Below are 21,028 nucleotides of genomic sequence, written 5' to 3'. Positions count from 1 at the left end.
AACTACAAATTGTATAGTTGAGACTTCCAACTCACACAATTCCTACTTACGAGAAAGTAATAGGCTGTAGTAGACTTTCTAGTGTCTTGGTCTCCAGCATAATCCAAGTTTACAAACCCACTGATTTCCACTTAATTATGATGTCGCTTGTACACCAACTCATGTCTAGTAGTATTAATCAAATAACGCAACAACCACTTCATAGCATCCCAATGAATTCTTCCGAGATTTGCCATATATCTACTTAGAGCACTAATAGAGTGTGATAAATCAGGCCTAGTGCAAGTTATTAGATACATTATAGCTCCAACAACATTAGAGTAAGGTACATTGGTCATGTCTTCCCTTTCAAACTCAATTTTAGGACAATCAGCATTTCTAAGCTGATATTGACTTGTCAATGTCTGTTTGACAGCTTTAGCACCCTTCATAGAAAACCTTTTTAGAACTTTTTCAACATAAGACTTTTGAGTGATGAAAATGGTATGTTGTTCCCTATTTCTCTTGATCTCCATACCTAAAATCTTTGTAGCCATGCCGAAATCCTTCATTTCAAATTCTGTTTTGAGAAGAGCCTTCAACTTATTCAACTTGTCCCTTTTGTCACTAATCAACAACATATCATCCACATACAACAATAGATACTCAACATCTTTGAATTGTTGTCCTATGAAGTAGAGGCAAGGATCATAGTAGCTTCTTTGAATACCATGCTCTATCATGAACCCATCAAAATGTTTATACCACTGTCGAGGTGATTTCTTGAGGCCATACAACGATCTCTTGAGCAAACAAACTTTATCTTGGCCTTTGAACATCTCAAATCCAATTGGTTGCTCCATGTAAATAGTCTCTTCTAAGTCACCATGTAAAAATGCAGTTTTTACATCCATCTGGTCAAGTTCCAAATTGAACTGGGCAACCAAAGATAACATGATTCTTTTGGTTTTATATTTAATGACTGGTGAGAAAATCTCTGTAAAATCCACTCCTTCCTTTTGAGTGAAGCCCTTAGCAACCGACCTTGCTTTGTATCTCACTGGTTCTTGATCATTCATACCTTCTTTTACTTTGAACAACCATCCACATGCTACTACGTTCTTGTCTTTGGGTCTATTAACCAGCGTCCAAGTATCATTCTTGTACAAAGACCTCATTTCCTCCTTCATAGCATAAATCCAATGCTTTGAATCTGAACCTTTTACTGCCTCTTCATATGAGTTGAGTTCTGAATTAGCTAACTCAAGTGCTGTCATCAGTGCATAGGCTATCTTGTCATCGCAAGCTGTAAGTGTAAGCTTCTAGACTGGTTTTGGTTCTCTCCTAACTCTGTCTCTTGCAAGCTGATATGACGCAGTCGGATCTACATGTATTTCAGATGCATCTACACTTTGTTCTAGTTGCATTCCAGATGTAGTTTGAGTTGGGGTTTGAATCTTATTTTCTTCCGCCTGATTTGTGTTGGGTGCTCTTGTTTCCATCTAAACTAAAGTCTCTACTGTACCTGCATTGTTAGTACTATTTTGTTCTTGACCTGCAGTAATGTTAGTTTGAGATAAACAAGGAAAACAATCTTCTTTAAATATAACATCACGACTGATTATAAGTTTGTAACCTTTGTTTTCTTTAACCCATAATTTGTAACCTTGAGCTCCCCGTGGGTAACCTAAAAATACACACTTAACTGCTCTAGGATCTAATTTACCATCTCTTTGATGTGCATAAGCAACATACCCAAATACTCTTAAGTGTGACAAGTTTGGTGGTTTATTGGACCATTTTTCTTCAGGTGTCTTAAACTCTATAACTGTATTAGGACATCTATTTACTAGATATGTAGCTGTCATTATAGCTTCCCCTCAAAAGCTCTTGGGTACTGAACTAATCGTCATACATCTAGTTTTATCAAGTAGTGCTCGGTTCATTCTTTCAGCCACCCCATTTTGTTGAGGTGTTAATCTCGTAGTCCTATGTGTTTGAATACCATTCTCTCTACATTATGAATAAAAAATCTCATTGCAAAATTCTAATCCATTATCGGTGCTCAATATTTTAATCTTCCTATTTGTTTGATTTTCCATAAGAACTTTCCAATTTTTAAAAACCTCAAAAGCATCTTTTTTATGTTTCAATAAATGCACCCATACTTTTCTAGAGAAATCATCTACAATAGAGAGAAAGTAATTGTTACCTCCAATTTTGCAGTCTTTTCTGGACCCTATAAGTCTGCATGTAGGTATTCAAGTATGCCCCTTGAATTGTGTTGCCCAACTTTGAAAGCCAACCTATGATGCTTTACCAAGACACAATTCTCACAAAAATATACCTTGGTCACCTTATCCTTTCCAAGTAAGCTTTGTTGCTTTATTACTTGCAAGCATTTATCACTTATGTGACCAAGCCTCCTATGCCATAAGATTGCCTTGTGATCTTCTGGTGCCTCAGTTAAAGTGTTGCTGCCAGTTACTGTTTCACCAATTAGGTAGTATAGAGTGTCCTTCTTAATTCCCTTAAGAACTGCCATTGAACCTCTACAAATCTTCAAGGTTCCACACTCTATTTTTACTATATAATATGCATCATCAAGCACTCTTAGTGAAACCAAATTTCTAGACAGATTAGGAACATACCTAGCATTCTTCAATGTTCGAATGACACCATCAAACATTTTGATGTTGATTGAGCCTATTCCAGTTGCTTGGCAAGATTGATTATTCTCCATAATAACCTTACCACCATTCAACTCTCTGAAATCTTGAAGCCATTCCTTATTGAAAGTCATATGGTATGAGCGCGTAGAGTCCAAGATCCAATCTTTTTCTTTTTCTCCTATTGCTACAAGTAAAGCTTCAACATCATTGTAAGCTTCTCCAATATTTGTTGAATCCGTATGTTCAGATTTTCCGTTGTAGATGGATCTAGCGTTTTCATAGACAAGACTTTTCCCATTTTGTTTTCTCAGCCAAAGATAACAATCTCTCTTCATGTGACCAAGCTTGCCACAATGAAAATACGCCCTTGAATTGTTTGGACCCCTGGAACCAGATTTACCTCTGCTCTTGTTGTGCCTTTTACCATGATAGCCATTTGAGTTTTTGTGTGGTGATCGACCCCTTGCGTAGTTGCTTTCTCCAAGGTTTGATGAAGAAGTTTTCTCTTATTTGAACTCTAAATCCTTTGATTTCAATGCCGAAATTACTTCTTCTAAAGTAATTGATGTACAACCATACTTGATAGCACTTTTGACCTCCTTAAACGATTCAGGCAGAGAATTTAAAATGATAATTGTTTGGTTTTCATCACTTAAAGCTTCTCCTTCTCCAGAGTTAGCCAACTCAATGTTCATCCTTAGGAACTCATCCAAATTCTGCTCCAAACTCTTGCTACTACTCAACTTAAATCCAAATATTCTTTCCTCAAGAAAGATTTTGTTGGTGAGAGTCTTTTGCTGAAATAACTCATCTAGTTTCTTCTAAATCTTGGATGGAGTGTCTTCTTTATCAACCATTCTAATGATGGAGTCCGACAAATGAAAAAGCATAATCCCAATGGCTGATTCAAGCATTTCTTCTTTTTGATCTTTTGTAGTACCTTCAGGCCATGAAATGGGATCTTCAAGAACACGCAATAACTTTTGAGAAGCCAACATTCCTTTAATCTTCCTTCTCCAAATTCTAAAATCCACATTACCATCAAACATCTCTATTTCAAGCTTCATATTACTCATATTGTTGCAATAACTCCAATCCAAGAGACTTTGAACAGATTCTTGAACCTTCAAACTTGATTCTTGGACTTCTTTCTTGACTTAAATTCTTTTTCTGTGTCACTTTCTGATGAAGAACTTGATTCAACCAGCTCTTCCCTTCTTTGTGACCTTTGATCTTGAAGTTGAACTTTGTCAATGAACCTGACTCTGATACCATTGTTAGGAAATTTACCTTCCTCACACCAGCTTTATCTACAAACACAAAATCAACAAACCAGTAGACACAACATGCACAAATTCAATAGAAAAAATCAGCAAGAAAAACAATAAAATTAACACCAAGAATTATAGAGGTTCAGCCTAAATAAACTTGAGTCTACATCCTCTTTGAGCTCTCATTGGGATGTTCTTCTCTGCACTATGAAACAGCAATGGAGATTACAACTTGTCACGACTAGAGAACTTCTACACTTGATGGATTACAATGCCTTTAACCCAAGCAAAACCCCAAGTACACTTGACCATGTACAAAGAAATCTCTCACCCAAGACCCAATTGTTTCTCTCTCAAGCTCTCTCTTTCTCTCTCTGAAATAGCTCCTATTATTTACAAATGAAATCTGTTCTCATCTCACACTTAAACAACTGAGATAATAAAACATATTTATAGAGGGTTTTACAACTGTCATCAAACTTAAAAATACCAGAAATAAACGAGACTCATATGGCGAAATGGTAGACAAGACTAGAAGAAAAAACATAACTTTGTTGATGTGTTCTGATATTTAATGCAAACCAAATATTCTAACAAATATGTAATTATAATAATGTATTCTCTTTCTTACCATATATATTCCCCTAATGATTTATAGTATTTTTTTTTATAATTATGAACACATCTAAAAGAATATTTACATGTCAAACATTAATGAGAAAGTGCCAACCAAAAAAAGAAAAAAAAATCTCCTATGTAGGATTTGGGTAAAAATTCAAATCTGTCCAGGTTAATTAATGTAACTAACTGTCTAAGCTGTCAATTTGGTTGGTTTTGCTCAAATTTTTGTTTATACAAGTAATGAATAATTTTTTTTTTTGAAAGGAATGAATAAATTTTTGTTTTATTATAAAATAGCACAAAGCAATTTTGACATAGTAACAATTTAGCATATAATACTATTTATCTACTAAAATAGATCGAAATAATAGCTTGTAATGTTTATTTTTTACTATTAATGAATAATTATATGTAAATATATATAAGTATACTTATTATGGTCTTACATTTTTTTTTCCACTATTCAAATCTGTAATGATTAGAAAAAAAAGTCGAAGTCAAAACAGATCGTAACATTCCCTATCGATTGACATGTTCTAGAGATATCAATTTCAATTTCTATACAATCGATTTCGATTTTTTCAATACTACTTACACTCCTATGAAGTAATCATGTAACATATTGGTATGCTCAGACGTCAGCGTCCAAAAATATATGATATTATGCCTAATTTATTTTTTTGCAATATGCAGGTCTGATGAGAAAAAAGAAACTAATGTAAAATATTAACCCACGTGGGTTTCTATTTATTAAAAAAAAACGAATATAGACACGTGCTGAAAAAGAAAGCGGCATTTATCAACCACGTTAAAAGTACTCGTCTTTGAATTTTTCCACGTTTCTTATAGCTATATATCTATCAGCGAAAGTTTTCTGTCGTAAAGCGACAGTGCATGTGGGGTCAAATAATACTAATAATTAGCTTAGTTTCTTCTCTCTATATTAAACCACCATCTCGCTCTCCTTTCTGGCCCGTAATAATCTGATATAGTGAGTAATATTCTATTATATGTGTTCACCATTACAGTCATGAATTTTAGTACTGAAGAATCTCCATCTTCGTCGTCATCCTCATCCTGTTCAAGCCACCATGTCCGCAAAGATATCAGCCCCCAGAACCTCATAAATGTCAACTCTTCACCTCTGAATTGCAAGCCCAGCAGTAATACTAGGGTTAGTAATACTGTGAACTCATTACAGGAAAAGAGAAAGTCCGGTAGGAAGAAGTTCAAGGAGACCAGGCACCCGGTCTACCGAGGTGTCCGTCAGAGAAGGGGGAAGTGGGTTTGTGAGTTGAGACAGCCACACAGTAAGAACTCTCGCTTGTGGCTCGGAACTTTCTCTTCTCCAGACGTGGCGGCTAGGGCTTATGATGTCGCTGCTCTGGCCATTAAAGGTGAGTCTGCGTCGTTGAATTTCCCAGAAGAAAGAACGAGATATCATCAGCCTCGTCAACAGTTTGCTTCGACGTCATCGTCATCTTCGAGTGCTGTGGTGCCGGTGGTGGCTACTACTGACCAGGAAGAAGTTTCTCAAGATGATAAGGGAAATAAAGGGAGTACAGCTGGTACTGATTCAACGTCGTCGGCGCCACCGTCCTCGGAAGCGACGGCGGCCAACGCGTCGAGAAATGTTGAGGTGTATTATGATGAGGAGGAGCTGTTTAATATGCCTGGATTGCTTGACAGTTTGGCTGAGGGTTTGATGCTTACTCCTCCAGCTATGCAAAAAGGGTTTAGTTGGGATGATTATAATGGTTTTGAGGATTCGGGTGATGATTTTTCTCTGTGGTCTGAATAATTATATATATTGAAGATCATTGAGGCATATATATATATATGTATGTATGGTGATCTCGATCGAGTTATTTCGTTTGGAATTAATTCGTTGTTTTGATTAGCTAGAAAGATTTAGATTTGTTTTTCTTCCACATATGTAGTAGTCATGTGTCTATTTAGCTAGATTTTTTTTATTTGGGATCGATATGGAGCAGCTAGACTCTAATGATGACAAACAATATAACTCAAGAAAAGAACTAAAAAACAGTTCTAGCTACTTGCTAATTGATATAACACATATAATGTGGAAAATAGTTCGATATTGATGTATTGAGCTCTTGCAACGATTTATTTCTAATGTAAAGAAATTAAGATAGTACCTGTAGTAACCTGCAGTACTAGCCTGAAGTCAATTCTATTAAAAGAACAAGCTAGTACAATTCAATTCTATTATTTTTATTTCTGATCACTAAAGTGAATAGTTTGTGAATAAATGAATATCATCCTAATTAACCCTAAGGTTACGTTTGGTTGGATGAAACCTTTGGAATGGAATGGTTTCCTTTTCCATTGTTTGGTTTCATTTTTTCCTCATAAATTGTCTTCCCAACAGATTATTAATTCACACGACTATAGGAACTGTCATTCAAAAAAATTGGGTGGAAAAGTGATTCTTTTCCATTGCAATTATTATACTACTCTTTTGTCCATGACTTCTTTTTTTTTCAAAGCTAACACATATATGTTTATAAATGAACAATAATAATAAACTTAATCAAACAAAATTTTATACATTATCATTTTTCTCTAAAAATAATTATATAACTACGTTTTTTGTTTTTTTTTTAATAATAACTACTATACTTTTATACTTTTATTATAACATTGCAATATGAAAACTAAAGTATCTATGCTAAAAATAATTATATATGGGTAATTTAATAAAAAAAATCTGATTTAGAATAAAAATGATAATTTGGTATATAATAAAAAATAACTTTAAAAAGTATTGATAATTTGATTAAAAAAATTATTTATAAGAATAGAGTAAAGGTATTTTGGTCAAATAATATCAATTTTATTTTATTCTATTCCATAACATAATATTCTTTATTCAGTTACTCATTCTAAAATCTCTACCAAACAAAAGAATCAAAATTGCATTCCATTCTTATTACCATTTCATTTTTTTTTTCAACCTAACGCCACCTAAATGATTGAGACACATATTTTACACACACAAAATATGTATTTACATATTGAAAGTCATATGGTCTTACCATATATAATAAGTTGTAGGTGTGTTAAAAAACATCATCATGTGTGTAGAAAAGATATACAAAAAAATTACTATTTAGTGACAACTTTTTAGTTATAATATAATTTTTTGTGTGATTAAATAATACTTTAAGACATAATTAAAAATTAATTTTAATTAATGACTGATATATAGTCACAAATAATTTTAATCATAATGTCACTACTAAAAAAATACCCTTTCTCGACGGTTATGGACCCCCGATATTGACTTATCTCGGCAGTCTTCGCCCGCTGAGAATTTAAATGTCGAGATAGAGACGAGGGCCTATCTCGACGCTTCTTGCCCGCCGAGATTGCAACACCTATCTCGGTGATTGCAGATATAACATGAGTATGGGAAATTCCTGAAATATCAATATAGAGTAATTACATTAAAGCATGATAGTCATGTGACTTAAGCCCAATAAGTCTTAAATCTTTCATTGAAACCAAGTTGAAAATGTTTGATGAATAACTAAATGGGACTTTTACATTGGGTTAAGTCTCACAAACTTTATATTTTTCTTCCTTTGTGAGATTGAAATAAGTAGCTGGTAATAACTTTCTCTTTTAACCGACTTTACCATGAGAAGCTAAATCTATTCTAATTCCCTTTTGTAGAAGATCTTGTCGAGTTGCAAAACCATCATTTTCCTTTCTTGGAATGTTAAGCAAAGTTCCAATTATACTTTCACAAACAATCTTCTCAATCACTACAAGAAATCTAATCTTTATCCACCAATATTTTACTTACGCATATTTATTGGTAGGCAAATGATATTTTTACCTACCAATATTTATTGGTACGAACTATTGGTAGGTAAATGTTAGCAATATTATAAATTTTCAGAACTATTCGCTACCAATAAATATGGGTAGGTAGAGAACTGTACCTACATATATATTCGAGGGAAACAATTTTTCAATTGGCGCAAATTTTTCCCTCTCAATTTATTTAATATTTTAACTTTTTTCAAAAAAAATAATTATGTGTATAATTTTTATCCTATAGATCTTGCCATGTCAACATATTTTAAATTACTATAGTATATGCATGTAACACCCCAAGTTGCTAATAAGGTTTAGGACCTTGATTAGCGTGCCTGGAGGGCAATAAGTGAATTAACATGATAATATATAAATTTGAATGAATATGTGATTAGAATGCATGTTTAGGTGGTATAAATATGCATGTGGGCCCCGTTTGTGTGTTAGGGGTAAATTGGTAATTTTAGCGAGCTGAGAGCATAAATGTGATAATTGTATTATGTGATTTGTATCACGTGAGTGTGGTGATATTAATGTGATGCACGTGCCGAGACGGTCCTAGGGAGCTAGTTAACTTAAAAGTCACAACGGGATTTTATACCCGGCTCGGGAGGAGCCTAGGGGTACTTTGGGAATTTTGTAAGTTGAGTTGAGAATTAGTGGTTAATGATTATTGGTGATTGAGTAACCTGAGTAACCATTAGTAACTGCTGAGAGTAACAAGTTTAGATGGTAAAATGGTAGAATTGTAATATAGGTGAAATGACAAAAGTGCCCTTGAGGTTGAGTTAGGAAGGAATTCTTATGGAAGGGTAGAATGGTCATTTGGTTAAGGGTTAGATAGCTTCAGCTGAAGGATTCACGTATATATAACACTTAGTTAGAAATTGGTTTATGCTAAAATTGAAGGAAAAGCTAGAGGAAAAGAGGAGAAGAAGAGGAAAATTGAATTCTTGAAACCTAGAAGAGAATTAAGGGAGTTTGAGGCAACCAATTCGAACTTGAGCAAGGATTGATCAAAGGTGAGAATTTGTGCTCTGTGTTTGTTGAAATTAAGCTTGAATTTACAAAGATTAAGTGTGGGAACCTAAAGGAAATATGGCTGGTTTTACTTGGAAATTCAGTTAGGATAATCAAAAGGAAAGAGGCTTGAAGTTGGAATTGAGAAGAGTCCAAGCCAGATTCTTGATTGAGGTAAGATTTTTTATCATGTATGAATTTTGTATATGGTATGGTTTGAGATTTTAGAGGCATGGTTTGTAGTTGTCAAGCTCTGGTTTAGGTCTTAGAAGCCATGGTTTGAGTTTGAAATTTGAAACTCAAGTAGGGATTTTGAGTGTGATTGTGTAATTGAGCTTGTTTATGATGTTTATAGGTTGTTAAATAGTTCATTTGGGGTTTTAAATTGATGTTGGGGTCTAGGTACTTGTTTGGGTTGAATTGGAGCTATTTTGGCTCGGGAAAAATGCAGGAGAAAACCCAGAAATCTGGGTTCGCGTAGGGGCGTCGCGACCCTGTTCTTTGGTGCCGCGGCGCAGGCTTGCATCAGGATTAGGGATAGCTTCTGGGCGCTGCGGCCCTTGATGGGGAGTGTCGCGACCCTAAGCAAATTTTGACAGTGTAATTTTGCATTTTTAGGGCTTTTGCCCGGGGGCTCGGGGGATGGTTCCAATACATTGTTTTAGGGAATTAGAGGTCCCGAGAGTACGGGATTGGTCCCGGGAAGTGGTTTTGGGATTGGTTAGTATTAAAAGTATTTTATGTGTGTTGTGACTAGGATTTCGGAGAGGCTCGGGATATAGGACCATACTTGTGACCTTGGTGCATTGGAAAGCTCGGGATACAGCTAAGAAAACTGTAGCACCCGTAGAGCAGGGCATGGTCCTATATTACATTGTTGTTAGGGTGTAGCTTTGATTGAATTATTATATGCTTGAATGTTGTTTAAGTATGCTATATGTGTAGATATAGTAGCATGAACGGAAAAGGAGTCGAGAACGGCGAGGGGCCGAGAACGGCGAAGGCCGAGAACGGCAGTGGGGCCGGGAATATCACTTAGCACATCGAGTGCTTATGGTTAGGGTGAGACCCCAATGGATACATGGGATATCCTTACGGTGTGGACCGAGAACCCAGGCTTTGGTAACGCTTCTGGGACGGCTTGGCCGTATATGTGCTTAAATCTTATGGACTGTCTGACGGAGAGCATGGGGGAGGCGCGTACATGTTTGGCCTGCCCGACTGCTTTGATTGGGGGCATTTTGAGAAATGGCTGTATTAAACTATGTTTTTGATAATTAGTCATCGGTAAACATATTTTGAATTGTAAATATTTTTACAAACCTCGTTTTGGGATCCCGAATGTTAAACTCTTGAACTTTTAATGAAATAGAGTACTTTTAAAGATTACAGCCTTGACTTTTTGTTTAATCACACTTTTGTTCTGAAAACCTCGTTTAGCGAGTTAATTGCACATATTAAACCCACTTAGTAACGGCTCTAAGGTAGTAGGGCGTTACAATGCACATTTGTCTAATTACACTTACTATTTAATTAAAACATAAATATATATAAGTTATAAATCTAAACTTAACCCAAATAAATTAGCATAAAAAAGAAAACCTATAACCCTAATATCTCAAATCCCTCTTCTCTCATTGCGTTTTTGCTGAAAACCCTATGGTTTTCATCTCCTTCGATCCTTGGAGCTGACCAGACGACTCCTCTATTGTTGCAGACCTAACCTCTCTCATATGTAGCTCTTCAATCCTTAAGTCCTCTCATCTATGTTCCTATTTTGTCTCCTTCATCTTCTCTTTGACTCGTTCTATAGCTCTACACGATTCAACAGATATGTTAGCCTTCGTCTTTGCCTCCCTCATGATTTCTCTGAGCCGCTGTTGCCGCCGCCTCCCATCACGTCTTCTCTAAGTCGCCGCCTGTGTCAATGACTAACTTATTGTTTGGTCTAAGCCCCTGAAACACTGATTCTCTTCACCTAAAATCATTGGGTAATTTATGTAGTTTTTAACATTAAGCACTCGATATAACAAATAACTCCTGTGAAACCTGAGACTTTTCTCAGGTTGAAAAAGTCAAATTTGGGAGGAAAAAAAAATTAATTAATTTAAATTATATATTTTGTTTTTTTTTTCCTTTTCTTCTCCCTCCCGAACCTTTCTCTTTCTTCTTCTTCTTCTTCTTCCATGCTTTCCTTTCGGCAAGGCACCAGACCCAGCTGCCACTGCCCACTATTTCTGACACGCGCCGGTGCTGCAGCTTCCCCGACCGACGACGACGGCAACCCCAAAGTTTGGTGACCATCAGAGCAAGGACGCGCCTGTACGGCCACTCCGAAGTTTTGCCGTCGAAACTTTGAGGTGACTTTCCGGCGAACTCCAACCACTGTTCGGCGAGTGGGTGGTACTGTTCGAATCAGCGTCGTGAGAGGATCGTTGCCCACTAAGTCATTCCGGTCAACTCGCCATTTTTCTCTAGCGAGATTTTGGGTATCTTCGCCCCTTTGGAAGCATTTTCCGGCGACATCGGAGGTCATTTGGGCGAAGGAGTTGTACTTTCGTGATGTACTCATCGAGAGGATCATTTTGATATATGTCATGCATATATTCGTTGACGTTTCCGGTACCGCTACCAACCGCTATTGTGCACCGCTTGGGGGAGGTTCGGAACTTGAAATTTTAAATATGGTCATATTATATGTCATTGGACATGATTTTGAATAAGTAATGCTATGATGATAATCGTTTGCTCATTTGGTGCACGTAGGAAAAACGTGATATTAAAATCGGACTAAATCATTCTAAGATCATCGTTAAGCTTAGGAGCGTGGCTTTGGGCTCGGATTAAATCCTAAAGAGGTAGGGACTCAACTAGACTATTGGACTTATTTTACTCGTATTAAATTGCATTCAACATATTCCAATTTTGATATTTATAAAATGTTTGAAAAATTGAAAACTTAACCTGCATGTTTTCTGATCTGTTCGCAGAGTAGACAGAAAAGCTACGCTGATCCTAAGTGTAGAGACGTGGAGTTCCAGGTTGGGGACCACGTGTTTCTGCGGGTTTCACTAGTGCGAAGGGTGAGGAGATTTTGAGTAAAGGGCAAGCTGAGCCCTCGGTTTGTTGGACCTTTCGAGATTCTAGAAAGGATTGGACAGGTGGCTTACATGTTGTCGGGAGTTCATGATGTATTCCATGTCTCTATGTTGCGGAAGTATGTCTTAGATTCGACACATGTGCTGAATTATGAGGACTTAGAGTTACAGACAGATTTTTCCTATAAAGAGCGACCAGTTCAGATTTTGGACCGGAGGGATAAAGTTCTACGGAATAAGACGATTCTGTTAGTTAAGGTATTGTGGAGAAATAGCAAGGTCGAGGAAGCAACCTAGGAGCTAGAGACGGTGATGCGGGATCAGTATCCCGGGCTATTTAGGTAAATTTCGAGGACGAAATTCTCAGTAGGAGGGGATTGTTGTAACGACCCAAAGTCACTAATAAGGCTTAAGGGCCTTGATTAGTGTGCCAGGAGGGTATAATTGGTTTATGCATGAATTTGTTGACTTAACGCATGATTATATGATAAGCATGCTAGTATGTTTGTATGAATATAAATGTGATTATATGCTATAATTGTGAGAACCACATTATTATGTGGGTAAATCTGCAGCATGCGACTTGAAGCGATCCTAGGGAGCTAGCTAGCGGGAAAATCACAACGGGGCTTAGTACTTGACTTCGAGCAAGTCAAGGGGTATTTTGAGTATTGGATGATTATTTAGGTTATCGAGATATGGAAATAAATAATTGGAGATATATTTGAGGTTAGGAAGTCTAGGTGGGAATACTGGGGAATTTTACCATTTTGCCTTCGGGGACGTTTCCGGTACCCTAAGCCTCAGGATTAACTTAATTGCCTAAGGATAGACTAAGTAAAAAGACTCAGAACACAGTAGAACATAAGGAACCGACCCTCCCTCTTTCTCCCTTTCTCTCTCAAAGGAAAACTACTAGAACTTGAGGATTTTAGTTGGGAATTCAGTGGATTAGGCTGGAGTTTGGAAGGATTAGTCCAGTGTTCAGCTAAGGATTCAGTCAAGAACTAAGGTAAGATTTAAGCTTGAGGCATGGTGATTAAAATTCTATGTTATAGCTGGGTTTTGAAGTGTTTTATGAACTTTGGTTTTGAAGGGCAGAATTGAAGCTTGAAAGCTTGGGTTTTAGCTTAGAAATTGTTAAGGAGTTGGTTCATCAAAGAAGGTAAGCTTCAATTTGTTATTTAGAGTTTAAATTCAGATTTTGCATGACTGGTTTTGATGTTTATGAGTATGTGAGTTTCAGAGATTGAAGTGAGTTTTTAATGAGTTTCTAGACTAGGTATCAATTGGGTTGTGTTGCTGGAATTATGTGAGAAGCTTTGCGATAATTGAGTTGTGGAATTGGGATAGTTTTGGATGGGTTTGAGTGAGGTTTAGGAGTAAAAAATGGTGGTTTTCTGGGTTTGAAGAGGTCAGGCCGCAGCATAGTTCTTGGTGAGCCGCAACCCTCTAAAGCTGATGGATGCTGGAGATGGAGGGCGGGCCGCGGAATGGTCTGAGTAGGGCCGCGGCATGGGTGTCTGAGCCTAGATGGGCTCTATTTGGGGGCTATGTCGTGGCATGGGTGGCTTGAGCTGCGACCCTTAATGGATTTTGGGACTTTAAGCATGGGAATTTTACCTAGGGTGCTCGAGAATGAATCTACTACCGTGTTTGGTGGAATTCAATGTTCCGGAGACTAGAACTTTATCTAGAAGCCCTTTTACAATTATTGATGGTATTCCTTATCTTGGTTGTCACTAGGTACTAAGCTAGGGCTCGGGAATCAGATCGTGCTCAAGAGGCATCGCTCGTGACCAATTTATTTGGAAACTAAAGGTAAGAAAACGGCACCCGGTTGTGGATTTATAATGGGACTAAGAGTTCCCTATTTTGTATGCTTTGAAAGGATGGTATTATGCCATGTAAACAGTAAACCAACAGCCTAAGAGTGCCAAAGTTTACACTAGCGCACAGGGCGCGGCTCGACCACTGGTAGCTGAGGACAGCTTATTATGCACTGAGCTCGGTGTAAGTGGGCCGGAGTCAGTGGAGTAAACAGAGGGTGCGACCTAAGGCGTCGACCCTGATTGTTATGTGAATTGTTTGTTATTATTGATTGGTGGATTGTTATGATGTATAGCTGAGTGATGATTAGTTGATTCTTTGGTTGAATCTTCATTCCTTGTGATTTCAGTGGTATGTTGAGTGTATGAACATGCTTAAAGGATTATCCAAATGTTATTATTGCTTGTTATGTAATATGATATGTTTTCTTGCTGGGCCTTGGCACACGGGTGCTTCAGGGTGCAGGTAAAGGCAAGGGCAAGCTTGATCAGCCCTGATTCGGAGAGCTCTGAGAGCAGAATGTACATGATCTGCTGCTCAGCTGCCACGATTGAGAGGGAGACAGGAACAGGAGAACCAGAAATGTCTATTTTTCCTTAGAGTGGCTAATGGTTGTTTAAACTTTGGGAATTTTGTAATCGACTTTTGAACGCTGTTCCTTTTTGGGATCCCATGTGTGAAAATGTTTAGTTATATGAAATGTACCCTTTTGAGACCAAAACCTTTTAACCCTAATTCATTAGTGGTTTCTGTATCACGTTTTTCACTAAATGACTTGATTAGCAAGTCATGCACCTTTATAAGTACACAGTGTAGCGGTCTTGGCTATCTAGGACGTTACAATAACCATGTGCATTTACAGGGCCAACACCCAAATCAAGATTATGTCCAGAATTCGAGCCAAGCCCTAACCATGTCTATCACATACTGGGTGCAGTTTTCTTACCTTTTGTCCAAGTACAGGCTACCAATGAATGATCATTGAGTACGATCCCAGTTCCGAGCCCATAGAGATGACCTAGTCACAACCATGATATAGGGTCCCGTCAATAACGAGTAAATAAAGGCTTCTGGACCAAGTCCTAGTCTCTGGGACATCGAATTGCACTAAATCGGGTAGTAGGATTGATCCCGAGCCCTTAGGGCTGAGTTCCCTCAAAAACCCACTTGGAGTTCAAAACCCCTTAAGCATTGCGGTACCAAGCCCCTGTGTCGCGGCTCGCCCCAAGACAAAGGCTCAGTCTCCCTTATTACTAAAAAGGTGCCACGACTCGCCTTCGCGACAAAGGCTTTCCTCGTCCCCTGGGTTCAAGAGGGTCGCATCACACTAAGAACATGGCCACGACCCTACCCTTTGAACCCAGAATGCTTGGGTTTTCCATCAGCCAAACCTAATCAAAATCACCCCAAATCAAACCTAAAACCTCAATTCAATTCCCATAACAGATTTAACATTTTTCCAATAACTAACCCAACCAAAAATGTGATGGAAAACTCATCAAAAACTCAAAATCAATCTTTGAACCCTATCACATGCAAGCTCTAAACTTCCTATAGAATTCAATAGAACTGACATAGAAATATTAAGTTCAAGCCCTTACCTCTGAGATATGCTCAACCCTAAACCAATTCCCAAGCTCAGTCAGTCCAATCCTTGAAGCCCTTAGTCTAGAATCCTCTACATTTCCTCAAACCTCCAAGCACCACAAGAGGGAGAGAGAGCCGAGAGATAGGGAGAGAGAGAGCTTAAATATTCTATTTCTTTCTAAGTGTTTCTAAAGTTTCAGCTGCCTAAGACTCAACTTAACCGTTTGCCAAAAAGTCCAAAATGCCCTCAAGACTATCTTAAAACCTCTAGTGTCATTAAGGGCAATTCCATTAACTTCCACTTCCCATCAAATTATCAAGTGTTCCACTAATTTCCCCAAATATCTCCATATAATAAGTGTTTAATCTCTCATTACTCGATAAACCCCAGTAATGTGCTAAGGTACCAAAATACCCCTAGGCTCACCCCGAGCCGGATATTTAACCCCGTTATGACTTTTCCGGTAACTTGCTCACTAGGATCGCCTCGTGCTGAATAACCTAAATATGTCCATATAATAATGTGGTCTCAATCATACACACACATATTCACAATTATACCCTCAACGAGTCAAAATTACTAAAATGCCCTTCTTATAAGAAACGGACCCACATGCATATTTAATATTTCTAAACATGCAAGCATAATTATATTATTATATAATTCACATAATGACATGCTCATAATACATAAGCAAACAATTAATACAATTATTTCCTCCCGACCCCCTAATCCAGGCACTAAGCCACATTCGGGAATTTGAGATGTTACAACAACAATAGCATGGATTCCCAAAAGAAGAAGATCTTTATGATTGGGAGTCTAGTTTCCATAAAAAATTGTATCAAGAAAGCTCCTTGATACTCTTTTGAATCGAGTTTGGGGTCAATTTATTGGTTCGAAGATGAAAGTCTTGCATCAAGAAGTGGGCAAGATAATGTCAGGGATTCAGTGTGCAGAGGAAAAGATGTGGTCTAGAATATTGGATAGATCTCCTTGGTTTTTTAATGTGGGATTATTATTGATTGAGAAATGGTCGAACATAGCACAATGGAAAGAGGTGAGAGTAGGTTCTTATAAGTTATGGGTTCGGGTATTAGGAATTCCATTCAAACTGCTTACATTCGATAATGTCAAAAATATTGCTAGAATTTTGGGAACAGTGGTGAAGATTAAGATGGCTGATTTATATGAGGTTGTTCTTCAAGGATATGTGAGGGTTCAAGTAGAGATATCAATTTAGGCAGGTTTTCGATCGAGCCAATTTTTTCCAAGGGAAGATAAACATATATGAATTCCATTTAAGTTTAAAAATCTCCTTTCCTATGTTTCGAATGTGGTAGAATAGACCATGAAGTCAAATTGTGTAAGGAGAAAGATATTTTGGAGTATAATGAAAATGGAAAGAAGGTACCGATTTTAATCTTGTAAATGATTGCTTTTAAGGCTTCTTGAAGATGTTAGCTTCAAATCAGATAGAAAGGAAAATAGAGCATGGAATGAATAATGGCATGGTAGTAGCAAGGAATGGAAGAGAAGTGGAGGGGAAACACGTCCATGTTAGTGAACAAGGACACTCAAGGACATTCGGGGAACGTACAAAGGTAAATGGGATTCCAGAACCTTGTTTACAGAGAGAAAGGATATTTAATGGTAGACATCTTACTGCTGGGGTAGAGGAAAGGCCTAATCTTGCTAAGAATATGAGCTCTATACATAAGAGAACTCGAGTAGTGACTGAAATAGGTTTAGAGATTTTGCTTGAGCCAAAGAGAAAAATTCCACGACTGCGGGAGAGGGGAGACAACCCTAAATGAGCTAGTATGGAAGATAAAGGTTTTATAAAAGAAGCAAAGTATACTGTCCAACTCAATGACAATTATTTGAAGGGTGGGCAACAAGGACATGGAAGCAAGACAGTTGTAGGGAGCACTAGAGTTCACAGGAAGGTCAAAGAGATGGCAAGGAATAAGCAAGGACAACTATCCAGGAAGGGATAAGGGTTAGATGACAACATAAGTGATATCAGGAGCACATATTTCTACAATGAGGGATTCTTGGTCTACTAGGATACAGATTCATGCGACGCACCCTCAGGTTCAGGGTCGACAACCACAATGAGTATCTTAAGTTAGAATGTACATGGAATGGGGAATCCCTGTACGGTCCGCACTTTGAATTCCCATATAAAGGATTATCAACCAGATATGATATTTTTGTTTGAAAATAAAATGAGTAGTTCTCAATTTGATATGCTGAAAAGAAGTTTGTGTTTCAGTTGTGGTTTTGTGGTGGGAAGACAAGGTTTAGTAGATGGTTTTATTTTGCTACGTCTTGAAGAAGTGGTGGTCAACCTGAGATCTTTCTCGATCTCCCATTTTGAGGCATATGTGTTGGCTCTTAATGTTCCGCCTTGGAAATTTACAGGCTTTTATAGGCATCCGGAAGCTGGGCAAAGGATACATTCTTGGTCTCTTTTGAGAAAGTTGTGCTTTAAAATCTCCTTGGATGTGTTGTGGATATTTCAATGAGATCCTTAAGTTATCAAAGAAGAAGAAAGGATGGATGAAGCCTGATTATCTTATTAAAAAAATTTCAACTAGTAGTTGTTGATTGTGGCTTAAAGAAAGTTTAGGATAGAGGGAGACCAATTTGCTTGGGGTAATCAAAGAGCTGGTAATTTAGTGTTTGAAAGGTTGGACAGGGGCTTCTATAATCAAGAGTGGAGAGAGTTATTCCATAGAGCCTTAGAAAAGCATTTAAATAGATGGGGTTTTGACCATTGCCCATTACTTTTTTATTTTTCTGCAGTGACTTTTGGTAAATCTTATGGTTCTTTCCGTCAGAATTTGAGATTTCATTTCGAAGAGGCCTGGGCAGAAGTTGAAAACTTTATTTTTATAGTTGAGAAGGAATGACGTAGAATGGGTTGTTGTGGGAAGCTTGATAATTTGCTTGGTACCCTTAATAGATGCGTAAGTGTATTACAAAGATGGGGCAGAAAGAAAAGGAAGCAAGAAAGGTTGATATTGCATTAGAAGAAACAAATTTTGGCAGAACTATCATCATCAACTAAGGGACAGGATTAGGTTTTAATGAAGAAAGTAGAGATTGAAATATATAGGTTGTTGCTTAGAGAGGAAACTTACTAGCAACAGAGGAGTTGTGTGCAATGGATGGCTGCTGGCGATAAAAATGGCAAGTTTTTCCATCGAAAGGCCACTAATTAACGAGTTAAAAATGACATAGAAAGTATCAAGGATTTGAATGGTTTCTGGAAAACTGATAATGGAATAGTATAAGGTATATTTTACTCTTATTTCGGGATATTTTCTCTACCTTTTCCCTCAATATATGAGATTAGAGATTTTTTAGCTCCTTTACAGCAGAAAGTTACAGCTGAGATGAATGCAAAGTTACTTCTAAGATTTACTGAATAATAAGTGTATAGGGATTTTATGGATCTTAATCCATCTAAAGCTTCGAGCTCCCTTGTCTGTTTTCTAAAAAAAATTGGAAGCAAATTAGGTTAGATTTTCTAAGGGTGTGTCTGAATGTTCTAAATAAAGGGGTAGATCTTACAGAGGTGAATAAGACTATTATTGCGCTAATTCCAAAGGTGAAGAATCCCGAAATGGTGACTAATTATACGCATATTAGCTTATGTAACTTTATGTATAAAATAATAGCAAAACATTTGGTGAATAAACATAAAAAGTCTATGACATGGTGATTTCAGACACTCAAGGAGATTTTGGCACATTCATGAAATTCTATCATTGGGTTTGAAGGGTTATTTTCTATGAAGAAAGGGTGGCATGGAAATGGGCTTTCGATAATATTGAAGTTGGATATGTTGAAAGCCTATGATAGGGTCGAATGGTGCTTTGTAGAAAAGGTAATGAAGAAATTGGGATACGTAGAAGAATGGGTTACTAAGATTCAACATTATTTCAACTCGGTTTCTTTCTTTCTTTTGTTAAATGGAGAAGTTAGATGCTCTTGTATTCCTACGAGATGTTTGCGTCAAGGGGCACTACACCAAATACCCATTTCCATAACACATGAATATAATACTAATAAAAAAGTATTATGGTAGTGTATTATACTGGGAAACTTTATGAAAAAAGGGCGGTAATATATTGCACCATCTCGCCACTTAGCTCTTTTTTTTTATTTCTGAGACCTGAGAATCTCTTCAACATTTCTTAGACCTGAGACACCCATTTATGAGACCCCTTTTCTCTTCAACATTTTTGAGACCCGAGACACCCATTTCTGAGACCCCCATTCTCTTCAACATTTCTGAGACCCGAGACACCCATTTCCTTTCCTTCAACATTTTTGAGACCTGACCATTTCCTTCAATGGAAAATGGAAAAAAAAATGGCGGTAAAGTACTTTGGGAGCCCGCCTGAAACTTGTAAAAGTTATATATATATTTTTGGCCTCTCTCTCTCATGTGTTGTCCTTGGTCTCTTCCTCACTCTCTCAACAACCGCTCCTTCAACTTCAACTCCAACTTCAATCCCTATGGAAATTGGACTGAAATATCTCTGGAGGTGCTCACCAATGTCAAGAATGACTTTCTTCTTCTTCTTGTACGTTCTTTGTTTTGTTTCCTTTTCTTCTTCAGTATATATTACTGTCACTGAATTTTTTGGAGCCAGAATTGCATATATTAACTCTTTTTAAAACTACATATCCAGGACCTATTTATTTTGATATATATATATTCGACTTGAGAAAGAATGTGAGATATTTGGTTTTGGCTTATTATTTTAGACCAATTTATGCTTACTAGCCATTTGAGTATTCTCTTCTTTCTCTCCGTAGTAGCTCTATTTTTTTTTTCTCATTATCTATCTATATTTCTATATGTATACATTTTGAATCCTTCGCAATAATGTGTGGAATAGGGGATATCTCAATGACTTCACCTCTGTTGGCCTCTTCGTTCCTAATAGCTTCTTCTTCAAAATCAGGGCCCTTCTCAGAGAATTGCCTCCTTTCATGAGCTTTGATGTGTATATTATTTGGTGTAAAGTATATATAGAAGCATTGGGTTGTGTATATTAGAGGGCATATCTATTTTTTATATTC

General features: G+C 37.2%; 2 protein-coding genes across 2 annotated transcripts; one reads left to right on the top strand and one right to left on the bottom strand.

Annotated features, from left to right (window-relative positions):
- Window positions 1–3,157: 3,157 nt before the first annotated feature.
- LOC133832981 (uncharacterized) lies at window positions 3,158–3,718 on the bottom strand. The gene is made up of 2 exons (XM_062263249.1): window positions 3,506–3,718; window positions 3,158–3,394 (listed from the first exon to the last, which is right to left on the bottom strand). The coding sequence occupies exons 1-2, from the start codon at window positions 3,716–3,718 to the stop codon at window positions 3,158–3,160; spliced, it is 450 nt and encodes a 149-aa protein (XP_062119233.1).
- A 1,775-nt stretch (window positions 3,719–5,493) lies between these two features.
- On the top strand, window positions 5,494–6,752 carry LOC133831297 (dehydration-responsive element-binding protein 1F-like). Its single transcript, XM_062261545.1, has one exon. It carries the CDS (start codon window positions 5,574–5,576, stop codon window positions 6,342–6,344), a length of 771 nt encoding a protein of 256 aa, XP_062117529.1. The 5' UTR covers window positions 5,494–5,573; the 3' UTR covers window positions 6,345–6,752.
- The last annotated feature ends 14,276 nt before the right edge of the window (window positions 6,753–21,028 follow it).

Source organism: Humulus lupulus, chromosome 4 (genome assembly GCF_963169125.1).
Source record: "Humulus lupulus chromosome 4, drHumLupu1.1, whole genome shotgun sequence".
In the NCBI taxonomy this organism is placed as follows: Eukaryota; Viridiplantae; Streptophyta; class Magnoliopsida; order Rosales; family Cannabaceae; genus Humulus; species Humulus lupulus.
This window is presented reverse-complemented; position numbering and strand designations above follow the sequence as displayed.

Coding starts and splice junctions, on each gene's coding strand:
- LOC133832981 (XM_062263249.1), bottom strand. CDS start 3,718: ATGAAGCTTGAAATAGAGATGTTTGATGGTAATGTGGATTTTAGAATT. Junction 3,395..3,505: donor CGGACTCCATCATTAGAATG/GTTGATAAAGAA, acceptor TTTGGATTTAAG/TTGAGTAGTAGCAAGAGTTT.
- LOC133831297 (XM_062261545.1), top strand. CDS start 5,574: ATGAATTTTAGTACTGAAGAATCTCCATCTTCGTCGTCATCCTCATCC.